Raw genomic sequence first — 17,428 nt, 5'->3', positions numbered from 1 at the left:
CTTACAGAATAAACGGAAACTGAATGTGAAGAAAGATGTTGAAGAGCTTAGAACAAAGTGAAAAGAATGAAGTTATGGAGTGCCATACAAGTGCTAATGGGAAATATACAAAGCTACTTGGTAAAATGAAGAACTGAAAAATAAATTGATACAAGAAGATGCTAAAAAGTATGAGACTTAAAATATATAATGTATAGTGGGAAAGATAGTTGTGTGAGGAGGGATGACAAGAAGCCTCCAGCAAGCAAATGGAATTAAAATAGATAAAATGATTTGGAATGAAACTGAAATGATGGTATGCCGGAAGGAACATTTTAGAGATTTGCAAGAGTGTGGCTTTTGAATAATGGTAAAGCTGCAGAGGTAGATGGTATAGAGAATATGAATGATAACACGAAAACCTTTCTTTCACTCATGGTTAGTGTTTGGCTGAAGCCATTTATTATCAATCAACTGTAACTCTTTTTTAATCATAATGACAACAGAAACTACCCAAAGGACCTTGATCAAAGGTTTACATACCCTGGTGATTGTGGCCTGATAACATGCACACAGGTTGACACAAAGGGGTGTGAATGGCTATTGTTTGTTGAGCCCTGTTAAGTCATCAATATTTAAATATTTTAAATATTACTCAAGTTCCACCATATTTCCAATATCTCAGTTTTCTATAAACACCAATAGAACAAATTTTTAATAAAATTTAATTGATTCCAGGATTATATCCCTAAATCCTTAGCAGATGCAAAATCTTCATTTATCCCTTTGCACTGGCAAAATTCCAGAATTTGGACTGGAAAGGTACAAGCAGTTATGAGTAAAATGTTGCAAATACGATGACTTTAACCTGGGCTGGTGTGTACACCAGGTCATATGATTGTGAGAAAGGTTTTTGTTTATTGAATAAAGTGAAGAGACTTGAATCTTGGAATACTTTGTGCAAGTATGAAGTTGAAGGGAAGGTTGGTTACTAAATTCAAAAACAGTGACAGATGATGAAAACTTCCACATGAATAAATGACATGCTTCGAGAATGGTTCAAAACTGAGAGCAGGGAATAAAGATGTGCAATGTACATTTTAATATTTATGGATGTATAAGAAATGCATGGCTGTGAAAGTTGGACCATAAGAAAGGCGTAGTGCCAAAGAATTATGAGGCCTATGAACTATGGTGCTGGAAAAGACTCCTGCAAGACCCTTGGACTGCAAGGCGATCAAACTGGTCAGTCCTAGAGGAGATCAACCCTGACTGCTCTTTAGAAGGGCAGTTCCTGAAGATGAAACTCAAATACTTTGGCCACCTAATGAGAAGGAAGGACTCACTGGAGAAAAGCCTAATGCTGGGAACGATTGAGGGCAAAAGAAGAAGGGGACGACAGAGAACGCGGTGGCTGGATGGAGTCACTGAAGCAGTAGGCGTGAGCTTAAATGGACTCCAGAGGATGGTAGAGGACTGGAAAGCCTGGAGGAACATTGTCCATGGGGTCACGATGGGTCAGATACGACTTCGCAACTAACAACAACATGAAATGCATGTGGTGATGCCAAGTATTGGCTAAGGAGATAAAAGTGAGTGCATTTTGGGGATTTTAATGTTACAATTTTAGTGTTCCAAACTATCTGAAAAGGGTGAAATATTTGCCTAAAATTGCAATTTTGCATTATTTTGGAGAATAATGACCAGATTGTTTGCTTTTCTTCTCATCTTGAAATCCCTGAGAATACATAAAAATACCTTCCCTCTTATGTCATCCTCTTTTCAATCAGGTAGTCTACTGTGACCCTTAGGTCATTGGGCAGAGTTTAGACTTCCCTGTCCTCTCAGTGTCTGGTTTAACTCTTCCATCTCCAAATTCTGGTGAAGAAAGATTACTTGGAAGAAATAGGTTATTCTCCGGCATTCTACCAAAGAATTTCGTTAATCAGTTGCGAAGAATCAAGAGCCACTCACAATTTTGAAAAATTTAATGACGTAGACTACTGATGTTACAATGTTTCCATAAATTGTATCACTAGTTCCTAAAAACTAATGTTTGAAATGATATCAGTATTTCCGTGATAAACAAAAGCTTATCCAATAAACTGTACACATAGCAAATCCAACATGCAGACATGTTCACACACACACAAACCTATTTTTCTCCCTATCACTTAAAGTTTGCATATAATTACAAAGACTGCTAGTGTGCAGTTGAAATATGCTGACATATTTTGAATCTCAGAAATAAATAAATATGTACAAGGAAAGTTAAGCTTTGCTGATAAGAAAACCAAAGATTTATACAGAAAAACGATATGATGAAAGAAGAGTACTAGAAAAACTATTTATCTGATATAATTTTTAAAGAATTACTACATGGTAGTAAATGCAAAGAATATTCTGATTTGGCTAAAATATAGGCACATTTCACATTAATCTGGTCAGATAAAACCATTTTAAGGGGAAACTAAAGTATTACAATTTTCCTAATGAAAGTAAAGCTTTATTTACCATTTTCATATTATTTACTTCCAATTACCATATACAGAAATACATTTTCCCTTCTTATTTTGAATATTTTTATCCAGAAAAAATGTTACATAAGCTACTTTCTGAAATTTATTAAGAGACATAAACTAATTTTTTAGATGGCACAGAATGTTTAGAAAACATTCTCTTTAGTAAAGCTGTTTGATCCCATCAGATTCTGGTATAATTTGATGTCATAAGGAATCATTCACTCATATTAAATTAAATCCTTAACCCATGATAAATAATGCCTTTTAGGGGATTATAAAACGAATTAAATAGTTTAAAGTCAAACAACTCTGGTGTAACGGGGCAAGTTAATTTGACAATTCTGATGGTGCAAATTAATACATTATAGTTGTTAAACAGCTATAAAACAGATGGAGTTGAAACATATTTTGAAAATAAGCATGCAGAGATTATTGCCATAGAAAAAGGGGGAAATCCTATGACCACCTGTCAGTCACTGGTCAAATTTGCAATTCTGTACAAATTTTTCTTAAAATAAGCCTCCTTGTATTCAGTTGGAATTACTTCTAAGGAGACATACTGGAGATTATGTTATATATTACTGGGAGATTAAATAAAGTAGCACACAGAAAGAATTGAGCAAGTGACAAAGATCATTTTATATTTACCATATAATTTTTTAAAAATATTTGGAGTGTTTAACTAATTTCATCCAAAGAGAATTTGTGTTATATTTGTAAACAATGAATATAACATCTCTTTTAGAGATGAGGCATACTGACTTTAGTAAATCTAAATATATGTGCTACAGAGTATGTAATAATATAATCTGTAATTCAAAATACTGTATTAAGGGAAGAATAGATAGTATGACCGCTATGCTTATGTGTGAAAATCTCAATTGTTTCAGCAGCGATGTGTATCTGAAATGATAAAGATTTCTTGTTAGGTGTATGTCAATACACATCTTGGAAAAGGTCTATCTGGGTGAAAAGGTGTAAGAATTGGTAGTACAGGTTTGATTTGTACAGGTTAATAAACATTGCTCTTGGCATAAATCAATGGAAAACCTTCATGTTCCAGCCTGGAATTCCATATATCTAAGGATGTGAAAATAAAGCAAATTAGGAAAAACTGATAGAAGTTTATATATCATATTGGACTGATTCTGAATTTCTATTCTTTGATCATGATGAAGATGCATAGCAACCGTGACATATTCAACTGCTCAGTTTCTTTTGGTCTATAACTAGGCAAACTTTCAAGTTAACATAAAACACTTCATTAAGCTCTTCCAAAATCAAAGAAGCACACTTCAATACTTCTGCCATTAAAAAAATAATAAAATAATAAATATGGCCCAGAGTTTGCAAGCAAGAGTAAAGATTAAGAGTTAAGATAATCTTTGAAACACTTTTGGTTTCTGTAATCAGGCACAAAGAAGTATAAATTCACTAAAATAGTTTTGTCTGTGGAGAAAAAAAAATCTGTAAAATCTCAAATGACCTCTCTAGCATTGCACAAGCAGACTTCTGCTTATGCCGCAGGCAGAATATGCTATCATCTCTCTTTTCAGAGATTTGATTATATGAAACAAGGGGATCCATTTATACTATGGACATGCACAATTGTATAGCTCTCCCTGCGTAAGGCTACATGCACACAGACACATAGATATATCACAGAAGAAAATTTGGGTTGATGCAACATCTTAACAGCATGCTTTGAAAATGTCTTTGGAAGCTACAAGCTTTAGTTTTGGGTTTTTCAAGATTCTTAATTTTGCGAGATTATAGATGGGATTAATAAACATGTCACTGTGTAGATGCTTGAGAACTGTTGAGAAGAGAGTGCCAGCATCAATACCGGATCAGTGGAGACAATTAATTAGATGTTCTGTTTCTCCAAGTATAGGTAGCTGAACAGCTTATTGGATAAAGCACAACACTTTGGTAGAGTTTCTATCTTCAGCCAGTCACAAGTTCAACACTGAATAATGTTTATTCCGCTTGTTGACTTGTCTTCTTCCAGATACACAGTTATTCAAAATTTTGTACTGTGGCTCAGGGAGTCTGACATGATCATATTTCTATAGAAATTGTCTGATTGAGTATTGTAGTAACCTTTCACTTTGTCAATGACTTGGTGAACTGGGCTGATTGACGTCTGTTCCATGTCCACTTGGATGTATTTTGTTGAAGGCTTGTCAAGAAAAACATTGTCTGATTAAAAAACAAGACAAAACAAAACAAGTCAGTAATATTGAAAACAAAATTTACTGCCAAGAGGATGACCTCAGACAACCCCTTAGTAAATACTGTAAAGTATATAATACCTTTTTTTTTGCTCCGAATTCTGATTTTCTTTTTACAATCCATACCATGTATGTAAGCTGCCACTCTGATAGTTACAACAAGCTTTACATTGCACCTTAAGAACCATACATTAAAGCTTTTCCTTTATTATTTTCTTATAAAATTTCATCATTTTTGTGTTTTAGGGAAGCAATTATAAACAAGCCATTTGGGTGAGGTTCAGGGAAATAGAAGTACCAAAATGGTGATTTAAACATTCCTAAGAACTAAGTCACCCAAATTTTATTCCTTAAAACCTCTCAAAATGGGAACAATTAATTGTTCCCATTTTGAGAGGTTTTAAGGAGTAATGTGTTCGTATGTGTGTGTGTGTGAGAGAGAGAGAGAGAGGAGGAGAGAGAGAGAGAGGGAGAGAGAGAGATTCTAAAAAGGTGCAATCTTGAAGTCTTAAGGTACTCATTTCATCTGTATCATGTGCCTGAAAAATTCAGCCCCACTGATCCTCTGGGAACTGTAAATTAGTAGGGTTAGACTGTATGAACACCACACCTTTGTACTCCTGATCTATCTAGAAGTACAAATCGAATTTTGCTCCTTCAGCTTGCATGATCTGATACTTAGCTCTGGTTTTCAGTTATTGGATGACATTTCCATGCTGACCTACATGGTTACTGAAATAATGGCATCAGCATTATTGAAGCCATGATATCAAACTGCAGTAATTTGACTCACAATTAAATGCTGTTTGGTATAAGCATTTGGAATCTGTTTTTGTATTGGGAAAGTGATTATGATGGTGCTCTAAAGAAAGCAGGGAATGTTATCTGCTTCATTCTGAACAGGATTCAGGATAATTTCACATGAACAATCAATTTTGAATGTATGAACCAATTCAGAATAAGGACAAGAGAAAATACATCTCATAAGAGTCATGCCAGAAAGGGAAAAGAAATTCATTTTTTTACTACTGAATTGCTGAAATGAGGAAAGTTGCACTAAAATCAATAGTAATGGCTACAGGTTTCACCATTTTTAGACTCAGCTTACTATGTGCTGAGAAAGGATTTTGACTGCGTTCTCACTACCAATTTACATTCATATTCCATTTCATTTATGCACATAGACTGTATTATGTACATTGAAATGAATGTCAAACCCATGTACCACCCCTGGAGATGCAGAATCTATAGATTTAGGGTTTTATTTATTTATCAAATTTAGGTATTGCTCATCTCACTTTCAGAGTGATTCTGCTGCATCTAAAGGTGACATTTCTTCAAACTGTAAAAAAGGTACAGAATTGACACTGGAAGTCACAGCTTCATATTCTTTTTTTATAACATGCACTGTCTCTCACCCTCTATTATGTTATGATTATATTTTGTGTTTCCATTTTTTTTCTTTTAACAACCCTGTAATCCCTTGCATCAGGGTGGAGTTGGGATGCCTAAAAGGAGCGCAAGTATTTACTGGCCAGGTGCCCTTCCTGATGCCTACACAGAGTTCACAGCAGACAGTAACTCATTGAACCCACAAAAATATCTGCCGCTAGCTAGGATCGAACTCACAGCCTGATTGTGAGTTGAGAGCTCCATCTCTAGGCCACTACGTTGCTCATATTGTTTGTTTCCCGTATGCTGTACAAAATCAGCTGGTATGGCTATTGACAAAAAAATATTCCACATCATTATCATGTAACTAAAGATTCTTGGCAGAACTGAAATTTACAAATTCTGATCAAAATTAGGAGAGGCACAGTTTCCAGCATGCATTCTTTTTACATAAAAGGTGCCAAAATTCACTTAATTAATACATTTTGAGAAAGAAGAATAATGTTTAAATGCATTTTGTGTGAACTGGATAGTTTTCAATGTAGAGATTAACCCAGAAAGTAGAATGTGTGATTAAATATCTGTGAAAGTAATATTGACTCATCTGTCTTTATTATACAGAATAAATAGCATTATATATTATCTAAAAAGAGAAAGAACTTGATAAAGTATTTTTTCTATAAAACTAAAATATGTCATTTTTCCCTGGGTGCAATTAATGTCTATAACAACACTGATAGACTTTACTGAATTCCCTTTCAATAATACTTGGTAGGTAAAATATATTGTTTCAGACTTTGGCAGAGTTATACTATGACATAATCGGTACTGACTCAAATAACAGCTGACTCAGTCAGCTGTGATCATACTGGTAACTTCAGCCTCAAGCATACCTAGAACAAACTTTTGAATAAAGGTTGGAGAGTTCAAGACAGTGAGCAGCTTTGCTGATCTAAATGTGACCATTAGATGGTGCTCATATAATGTTCCTCTTAATATACAACTAAACACATTATTTTTATAGGTATCTAATGAATAAGATTTTACTTGCTGAATTCTTACTACAATTGGTATGTGTTATGATTGAATATTGAATTCAATCGTAACACATCAATATTTATGCAAAAGACTAATACTACGTAAAATATTTAGCATTCAATTATCCAAACAAGCAACTATATAAAATTTAAATTGGTCACAAATATAAACAAGAGGGAAAGGATTCCTCAATCTTTGTTTTTACAATAATGTATAGCTAAAATTAAGTAGATTTAAAATTAGAATTACTTATGAAATGCAAATGAAGAAAATGCAAATTGCACAGGATTTTTTTACATGGAAAAAAATATAGCCAGAATGATTTTTTGGGACAAACATTTTTATATGGTTTACTTCGGTTTTTTTGTATTACTGTGTTTCCCTGAAAATAAGACCCTGTCTTATATTTTTTGAACCCCGAAATAAGCGCTTGGCCTTATTTTCGGGGAGGTCTTATTATTTTGGGGCCTGTGGAGGAAGACGGGGCTCCTCTTGCCATCTTACCTGATTTCCAGCAATGTCTACCTAACCCTAACCAGAGGAAATGGTGGGGATTGGCTGCGCATGCGTTTAAATATTTTCAGGCAGGGCTTATTTTTGGGGAGGGCTTATTTTTGGGGAGGGGCGCCTTATTTTAGCGCAGGTGTTCAAAAGCCCGATTGGGCTTTTTATCAGGGGGATGTCTTATTTTCGGGGAAACGGGGTATTTTTGAAAAGGTGTAGTTATGATTTCTTGCATGTTATGTTATATGTATTTATTCAATATAAATCTGTGATTTAAGCGCTAAAGCACATATTCCTACAGTGTTTAGGGGGAAGATCAATAAGAAGAGATACAACAGAGGTATATGAAATAAGCCAGAGCATGAAAAATATAGAAAAGTTTTCCCCTTCGCTCTATTGGAACTTGGAGTCAGCCATGGAAGTGAAACATGGTGAACAAGACAGCAAAACAGCATCTGTTGCCGAAATGTGCAAAAGCAAATTTAGAAATGCATTAACAGCTCATTAACCTGAGGGGTGGATTATAAAATATTTGTATTCATAAATACAAGTTACTTATTTAAATAAACACACTTTAATCCATAATCCATGTAGCTCTACAGATGTTGATGAATTGAAATTCCCAGCAGCCCCAGCACCATTAGCAGACCATCTTTCCAAAGAATGCTTCACTTTATCTAAGGAAGACCCATTAATTCCTTCCCATCCCACCATTGGGATATACTTTCAAGTTGCCAACAAAAGCCTGTTGAAGGCAAAAGATGAACAAGAATAGAGGATCTATTCCCTCCTCAGTCCTTTAAAACAAGGGTCCCCAACCCTCGGTCCATGGTCCACGACATGCCAGAAACTGATCCGCACAAACAAGCAAAGCCCCATCTGCGGGATGCAGGCAGCATGCAAAACCATGCCCTCTTCGGTCTGTGGAAAAAACTCTCTCCATGGAACCAGTCCCTGGTGCCCAAAAGGTTGGGGGCCACTGCTTTAAAAGGTACCTCAGCCAGGTTTAGTGCACATCCTTCCTTCTGATCTTTTAGCCCTAATAATGGCCTCAAATGGGCTCTTTCCAGCTCTCATCTTATGGGAACTTCCAAGCCACCTGTCTAGCCTTCCATGCTACACTGTGGTCCTATTCACTTAGATAGGTCTGCTACAGTAGTGGAATTCAATTTTTTTTACTACTGGTTCTGTGGGCGTGGCTTGGTGGGCGTGGCAGGGGAAGGATACTCCAAAATCTCCATTCCCACCCACTCTGGGGCCAGCCAGAGGTGGTGTTTGCTGGTTCTCCGAACTACTCAAAATTTCCGCTACTGGTTCTCCAGAACCTGTCAGAACCTGCTGAATTTCATTCCTGGTCTGTTAGTTCATGTTCTACTTATCATGGCCCCAGGTTATTTGGGATGATGTAATATATTTCTTCCTCCCCTCTTCCTTTAGAGGGGGAATAGCTTTATTCCTCCAAATCCATGTGTGAAATGGGGGGCAAGGGGAGGGAATTGAGAACTGCAGTCTTTACTCTTCCTTCCAGTTGTTCTTCCTCAAGCAGGTGGTGAAGGAGGAACCAAAGGGAGTCACTCAGACTTGCTCATTCATATCCGCAACAGAAAGGAATGTATTGCAGCAACTCAGTGATGTGGTGATATTCCAGTCCTTGGGTCTTTCATAGGCTCACCTAACCCCCACCATGGTAAGCGGAGAAGTTTCCACCATTGTTTCAGGCTTTCCCAGCTGCTTCCTTCTTTCTCTCTCCTCCCTCAACTGGTGAGATCTTCTCCATCCTGGTAGCTGGGAGACTGCTTCGGTATCTGACGCAAAATAGCTTGACCTATTCCCAGATGCCATCCTCATGACCACTTCTCCTACCCAGATTGAGGAAGGTGGCTCCTACAGGAAGGGGGATGGCAGCTGCCTGCTTTCATGTTCATAATGCTTGCTCCCTTTCTTGGAGGCTAAAATTGAATGACTGGAGTATGAACATGTACATGCTGTATATGGGATTGGGAGTCCATGGGCCACAGACAGTGACTTGGCTGGTAGCAAGTCTACGTCCTCTGAGCTAGGCATATTCATGGAGAATAGGATCAATGGCTTAATAGTTATATATTATGCTGAGGCTCAAAGGCAGCATGGCTTAAATCAACTGTCAGGGACTAATATTTGAAGAAAACATTTTCATTTCTTACTTATAAGCTTTTTGGGATGTGTCTGTTGATCACTGTCTGATAGCAGAATCCAGAATAATTCATTCTACTTTCATTAGATTGGCTAAATATTAAAAATAAATGCTGAACCAATATACCGTCTATGTCCACTGTATGTTTTAAAAATCTAAGTAGGTTGGTAACTGAAAGCTTTTTCTAATGTTTTGAAAAACGTTACGCATCAGAGAATACAGTAATTTCTTGCAGGCATTATTACAAATTAGGTGAATCACTTTAATGGTGTCTTTTTCATTTTCTTCTTGTCAGCTACTAGACAAAAATATATACCTAACAATATGCATTTTATGAAGCTGTTTCCCTTGGATGTTTACCTCAAACAATCCCGAATGTTTCATTTTCATGCTAACCATAATCAAAAGCACTCTTGTGTACCCAATTATAGTCAGCCAGAATTAATCACAGAGAAAGATGCACAGAATAGAATGAAGCAATATGTATGATTAGTTAATCTTTTCTGCTGATTCAAACTTCATGCAAGTGTTCTTATGCAAGCGCTTGGAAATCATGCATTCAGCAAAGGTGATGTACACTTTACCTTGAATGTTCGACCACTGGTGAGGATATGTTCTTAGAAGACATTATCTATACCATAAACATATGAGCAGCTGAATCAATTTTGGAGAACAGGGAAATATTTCAACAATTACTTGGAGATATCCACCACCATGTAAATTACTAAATTACATTTAAACATGAGCATAACATACCAATTTGAATAACTGTATTTTACGCAGCCGTATTCAAGCAGTTAACAGTTAATACAGAATGAAAGATTAACATAAACTGTACTTTACAATTTGCACATAACACAAACATATTATTTTTGTCATTTATATTAAAAAGAGATTAATAAACTGTATCATGACTAAGGACAAATAATCACCTCCAGATACATAAAGAAAATCTATTGTCTAATGTAGAACTTCTGTGAATAAAGCTTTAATTCACAACAACGTATCAAATTAGTTACTTATGGCGATTCATATTTAATGAATCACTAAAAAGACTACTTGTAATTAACACAGTGGGGTGTTATATGCCAATATTTATAAACACTTTTAAACACTTTCAGAGAATTTTTTTTGCACTCAATACAATGGGTTTTTTAAAACTGTAACCCACCAAAATCACTTGAGATGTAGACATTTGATGAGTAAAATAAATAAAAATTAAAAGAAATTTTATTTATACGAAAAAGGAGTGTTAGCAGTGTTTTGTTGAAAAGTGCCAACAATCTTATTCTGCTTTAGATTTAGGCAAGTTTTAGCTTTTGGTAATCTTAAAAATAACTCAATAGCATGTGGGGCTTGGGAGCCTTCTGCTAATATATGACACTTAAATGGGCTGTTGGAAAAAAATAGCATTGAAGCAGATGAATCCCAGCCAAATTCTGGTTAATTCCCATGGATGCATTTCTAGTGCATAACTTATCTAAGGCTCCACATCAATGTAAAACAAGATATCCCAGGTAGATAGTTTAAAATTAGATTTTTCATATTGAAAACTACTGACCAGAATGGCTGTTCCTTTTATGGTAGGTGTTGGATGTGGATTTGGATTTTGAAGTCAGGTATGTTGAATTAGAACCAATAGAACTGGAAGATAAGGATTTCCCCAGATTGTCTGAACTCTTCTTTATTATATTAGTTGCTGTTTTACTCCAGTCTGAAAATAAATGAAAGCAAAACTGGCTGTGATAGCATACCAGGTTGAAATAATTAGTCAGACCTTAAAAGAAGTAAAGGAATGGAATTAAAGAAAGCACAAATCGTTTTCATTTTTCCCTAGTGTGCTTATTACCCTTTATTATGCAAATCAGGCAATCATGCATTTCCTCTGTGCTGACAATATGGGAAATTCATATATGCAGTGACACTGCCATGTTAATGTTATCATTCATGTTTAAACATCTGAAATTATTCCCACCCTGTCACTTATATAAGATACAAGTAGTTCTTGTTTAGCAAGGCTTGGGGTGCTTGCTACTGCATCGGGGAGTGAGTGAGGGGATGTGTAACTGGTGAGAGATGCATGGTGAGGCTAAGGGAGGTACTAGGGGTGTGTGAGGGTGATGCCACAAGGCTCAGGGAGGTGTGCAAGGCAGATGCAGCAAGAAGGCAGAAGTTGTGCAGTGGTTGTGCAGAAGGGCTGGGGAAGATGTGTAGGTGGGGGAGACTTACTCCAGTAACTTGTAACCTTCCCTGCCAGTTTCCCCACTGACTTATTGGGGAAGCCATCAGGGGAGACCATAAATGGCGATCAGATGACTGCAGGGACAACTGGTCATAAATGCAAGTGGTTGCCAAGTGTCCAGATCATCATCACATGATCATGGGAATCCTGGGATGGCCGGAACCCTAAGGATCAATTGTAACCACTATTCTTTCAGCACCATCATAACTTTGAACAGTTCCTGAATGAACAGTGGCTAAGATGCTGAGCTTGTCGATCGAAAGGTTGGCAGTTCAGCAGTTCGAATCCCTAGTGCTGCATAACGGGGTGAGCTCCCATTACTTGTTGCAGCTTCTGCCAACCTAGCAGTTCAAATGCACGTAAAAAATGCAAGTAGAAAAATAGGGACCACCTTTGGTGGGAAGGTAACAGCTTTCCGTGCGCCTTTGGTGTTTAGTCATGTCGGCCACATGACCATAGTGACATCTTCGGACAGTGCTGGGTCTTCGGCTTTGAAATGGAGATGAGCACCGCCCCTTAGAGTCGGGAACAACTAGCACATATGTGTGAGGGGAACCTTTACCTTAAACATGAATGTTTCTTATTTAGTAGACTCAGGGTTTTCAAATGGCAATTAGCCTCCTTGAACTGGATGAGGCTATAAACAATATTTATTAAGCTACAAAAAGGTTAGGAGCAATTAAAGATTTCCTTTGTCCAGTCAAGACTGATTCAAGCAGATGGTGCTCATCTCCGATTCTCAGCCTAGGAAGCATGTATTGTCTGAGAGATGTTTTTATCATCATGTGGCCAGCATGAAAATACAGAACGTAGTAACCTTTCCCACTGAAGTGGTACCTACTTATCTACTTGCATTTTCATGCTTTTGAACTGCTAGGTTGGCAGGAGCTGGGGTGAGTAACGGTACTCAACTTGCTTCCAGCAGCAGGAAGCTATCGAAGTATATAATTATGCAAAACCTCCTAGCAATACTACTACAGAAGATCCTTTTAAATTCAGCTTACAACTAAAAATCCATTCATTCCTGGAATTATATACATACAATAACTAGGAAGTTAAATAAGAAATCTGGAAACTTGGCAAGGACAAATAACTTCCATATAACTGCTAAGAAAATTACAAGGACATTTCGGTAAGTAACCCATTCAAAATGAAGCCGATTTTGCTTTAATAATGAATAGAACTGACTTTAAATTAAAGTAAGAAATTATAGCATGACAATTATACAGTATATGGATCTTGTCCATTTATCTACTAAATGGGAAGTCTGCCAGGCTTATGAATACATATATTTAATTCAATGAAAGCTAAAATAAAAGGATCAAAGCAATTGCTCTGTTTCAGGCTTTATTTTCTAATATCTCCTCAAACATTTACATAAACATTGCAAGGAAACTCTTATTCTTTGAAATAACATCATTTGCAGAAATGGCACATTCTCAATTTTCTAGTAGATAGTTTCTATTAAATGTCTCAGAAAGTTGCACTTAGCAGGTCTTTGCAGGTCAGCACATGGATGAAAGATTACCTTATAATATACATTTTAGCTTTATGGGCTCAATTAAGACAGAAGTATTACAAAGGGTAGTTCATAGTACCTGAGTTATCTGCCAGTCTGAATCGTCCACAACAAAGATGCCTTCTCCATTGCTTTTGTACATTTTCTTTCATTGCACAGTGGAATATAAATATAAATAAACCTGAAAAGGCAAATAATAATAAAATCTAGGGGTTTAGTAAAAAAAGATTAAGAAACACACATAAAGACACAAATACCTTTGGTTCATGAAATAGTGTATATGATATTTAGATATACTCCTTAACTAATTGTTACACATGTGCAAAGCTAACTAGATATGAATTCAACTGATTCAGAGTAAGGTAGAAGTTCTAATAAATTAGATCAGGGGTCCCCAAACTGGTCAGCTCATCAATCCCTTCATGAAGTTTAGCTTGTTCATCACTCTCCAAACTTTTATTATATGAAAATAATTTATTAAGTATTACTTTAACTAATTATTCTATGTATAGTAACCAAAAGTCGTATCGGCATTTGGGAATCAATATTGACCACAGTTAGAGAGACCACCTCATTTTTAAGCCAAACTGGTTAATATATGAATGACCTCCAATTAAGAAACTCCTGGGCATGTGTCCTTTCTCGAATGGTTTCCAAAATTGTCCACCCATTACTCCCCTACTCATGCTGATGCTGTATCCTTAATGGTGACATTAAACAGGAGAAAGCAAAGCTTTATTGAACATTACTGTTATTTCCCTGATGCCTTTATACTTAGTCCTAATACTGGTACACTCCAGATTCCATCCATTTCTCCTCTTATAGCGCACGCTCACCAAACTGGTTGTTAAACCAGTTGCATCCCACCATTGATTCTAACCATGACATTCTGAATACAGTTTATATAGTATTCAAATTACTGATGTATGCACAAGTTATACACATCCAATAAAAGATTTATTGAATGATTTCCCCCCTTCTCCCACTCCTCCCACTTGTGACTGCATGAGTGTAACTTTGTTGCTTATATCCTTGTGATTTATATTGATATTATTTTCTAGTATTATTTGATTGCTTAATGCACCGTATGACTGTCACTTGGTGTTGTGCCTTGTGATTCTTGATGAGTGTATCTTGTCTTTTTATGTAGACTGAGAGTATATGCACCAAAGACAAATTCCTTGTGTGTCCAATCACACTTGGCCAATAAAGAATTCAATTCAATTCAATTCAATTCAGTTCTGTTCCGTTCTATTCTATTCTACTGTATTTTTTAATTGTAGAGCAAAAATTGCTTAATATGAAAAAAAAAACCTGTTCAACTTGTAAATCAAGTCCCCCCCCTTTAATTCCTTGAACTAATTAACACAGGCTGCTATTAGGGCTTTTGCTAAACTGGAAACTGTCTTCTTCCTAAAAACAGTGGGATTCTTTGAAAAATGCGTAAATGTGAATTTGTTTTGGAACAAATTCTTGGATTTCCAAGAATAAATTTTAATAATTCATCTGGGTTTTGAATAAGAACCCAGATTCCATGACCTTACTGGTAAGAGTGCTCAAGCAATTCCAATAAAATCAAGTATGGTGATAGTCCTTACAAATAGCTTTTAGTTCACTGTTTTTTTTAAAATGAAACCTTTGCAGTCTTTATTAAATTGCATCAATTCAAGCTTTCTATCACATATGATAGGTGTTTTCTGACAACACCCTTGGAAAACCGATGGCATGAATAAAATTGGAAGTATCTTGGATAAGAGCCTTGGTGGCACAGTAGATAATTACTGCAAGTTCAAATCTCACCAGGCTCAAGGTTGACTCAGCCTTCCATCTTTCGAGGTAGGTAAAATGAGGACCCAGTTTGTGGTGGCAATAAGCTGACTTTGTATAAAAAAGAACACCGCTTAGGGGGGCCAAAAAGCCCTACTAAGCAGGTATATACAAAAGTATGAAGGCTATTGCTTAACGCATTGTAAGCCGCCCTGAGTCTCCAGAAAAGGGCGCAATATAAATCAAACCAATAAATAAATAAAATAAATAAATAAAAAGGGAAATGACTGAAAAAACAAATAGAGAGCTGATGGCGTGAAAAAGAGATCCTCTTTTAATTTGGTACAAAATTAACTTCAAGTCTGCTACAAAATTTTAGTCCAACTCTGCTGAAGGGGAAGTGATATAGGCTTGATAACCTGAACCTAAACCATAACTAAATTTAAATGTTATTAAAACAAAGCCACACGTTGTCTACATGATAAATATTTCAAAATCTGGATTTTTTTTTAGATAATTAATTTAGTATTTGCATCTTTCACCTGCTCCTATATAATAAATAAATGAACAAAAATAATGAACTTCTTATAATATAATATTATTCTTTCCAAACTAGTGGAATAGTAGAAAGAAACTGTGGTTTAGGACTCTATTTACCAGCAAGATAACATTCTGAAAGCTGAATAGAATTGGGTCAGATTTTGATATGGCAAGAGTTGATGGCAATAAATAAATAAATAAATAAATCAAATAAATGAGAGAAAAATCAGAAACAATTTCCTCAATCAACCCTATGGGTCATGGCTTAGAACAAGAACCACTAGTTCATTCTAAACACCCGTCTCCTTCCTATTTCAATAATAAGGAACATTTTAGGCTTAATTTTGGAATGCATTGTTAATTCTAAATTAGACATTTTGAATAAGTTTCAAGTTTCTTACTTGAAAGACTTGGATGAATTAAACTTTCCTAAAACAATCAGAACAGGGTAAGTTAGAGAACATTTCCAGTTCCAAAAAATTCTACTCACCATGATATGATATTTCTGAATTCTATTATCATCAATTACTGTCATGTGACTCATTACTATTTATGCTGTACAATTGTTAAAATTGATACCATTTGTGTGTGGGTTTGTATGGGCTTAAATCTACAAATCTTAAGTACAATGTACTTAAGAGTGCTACGTAATGCATATAATATACCTGTGAATCTGTAAGTTGCTAGAAGTTAGGTTATTATTTATATTGTTTTTCCAAAACGTTCCTCTACTCACCTTGCAATGAGTTGGAAATAGAGAAGAGATACACAAAAGGGAGATATAATGGCCCCCAGGCAAAAAAAGCAAAACCCCACGTCATGCCTAGAAGGAAAGTCAGGCTAATAACACTACGAAGGTTCCTCAGGATCTCTTCCCGCATAGTCCTATTGGTCCGTTTCCCATTTCGTCCACATATTTGCATCATCACCACAACAAACATGGCAATGTTCATGAGGAACATGATTCCAAAGTAGCCAACGCAAGTCACGTAAAATACAATGGTGCTTTTAATCCAGCAGCTGTAAAAAAAAAAAAAAAGGATTAATTCTACGTTATTCCCATGTTACAAAATTGGTTTATTGATTCAGGTTGCTTTGGGCTACTTAAACAAAAGTAAAAAGCTTTAACTATTACTTCCTTAAAATTGTATATCAGGGTAATGCTGGATTAGTAAATGATCAGACAAATTCAGAATCATTTATTCTGTACTTCTAGATACTTCAAATATCATCACAATTTCCTCAGTGAAGATTAAGTGTTTCTCTGAACACACATGAGAACACTTAAAATCTGTTGCTTCTTTTGATCCATTAGATTAATATGCAAACAAACTCTGGTTTCCTGAAATCTATTTGAAGAAGTTCAATATCTAGCCAGGTACTGTCCCAAATGTAAATATTCCTAATTTTATAATAATCTCTGATTACATTAAAAAAACCCTGAAACTGCAACCTCAATATTTATTGACATGGAATTTAGAAAACATCCTGTGAACAATGAATACCATCATTTCAGAT

At 35.8% G+C, this 17,428-nt stretch overlaps 1 protein-coding gene across 6 annotated transcripts in view; it reads right to left on the bottom strand.

Moving 5' to 3' along the window:
• Window positions 1–1,952: 1,952 nt before the first annotated feature.
• The window catches only part of ADGRG6 (adhesion G protein-coupled receptor G6), a 100,888-nt gene continuing 85,412 nt past the window's right edge, over window positions 1,953–17,428 (bottom strand). For 5 of the 6 annotated variants that reach the window (XM_034418928.3, XM_034418926.3, XM_034418927.3 and 2 more), the window contains 4 exons: window positions 16,647–16,930; window positions 13,683–13,784; window positions 11,404–11,556; window positions 1,953–4,703 (listed from right to left, as the gene is read on the bottom strand). In XM_034418928.3, coding sequence (XP_034274819.1) covers window positions 4,525–4,703; window positions 11,404–11,556; window positions 13,683–13,784; window positions 16,647–16,930 — 718 coding nt within the window. In that variant the 3' untranslated portion in view covers window positions 1,953–4,524. The remainder of the gene's footprint in view (window positions 4,704–11,403; window positions 11,557–13,682; window positions 13,785–16,646; window positions 16,931–17,428) is intronic. The other variant, XM_087882834.1, reaches the window with a different exon arrangement.

The sequence above is a fragment of the Pantherophis guttatus genome, chromosome 1 (genome assembly GCF_059756535.1).
Source record: "Pantherophis guttatus breed Tessera chromosome 1, ASM5975653v1, whole genome shotgun sequence".
NCBI lineage: Eukaryota > Metazoa > Chordata > Lepidosauria > Squamata > Colubridae > Pantherophis > Pantherophis guttatus.
The sequence above is the reverse complement of the archived record's forward strand: the minus strand, read 5'-3'. Positions and strand labels throughout refer to the sequence as shown.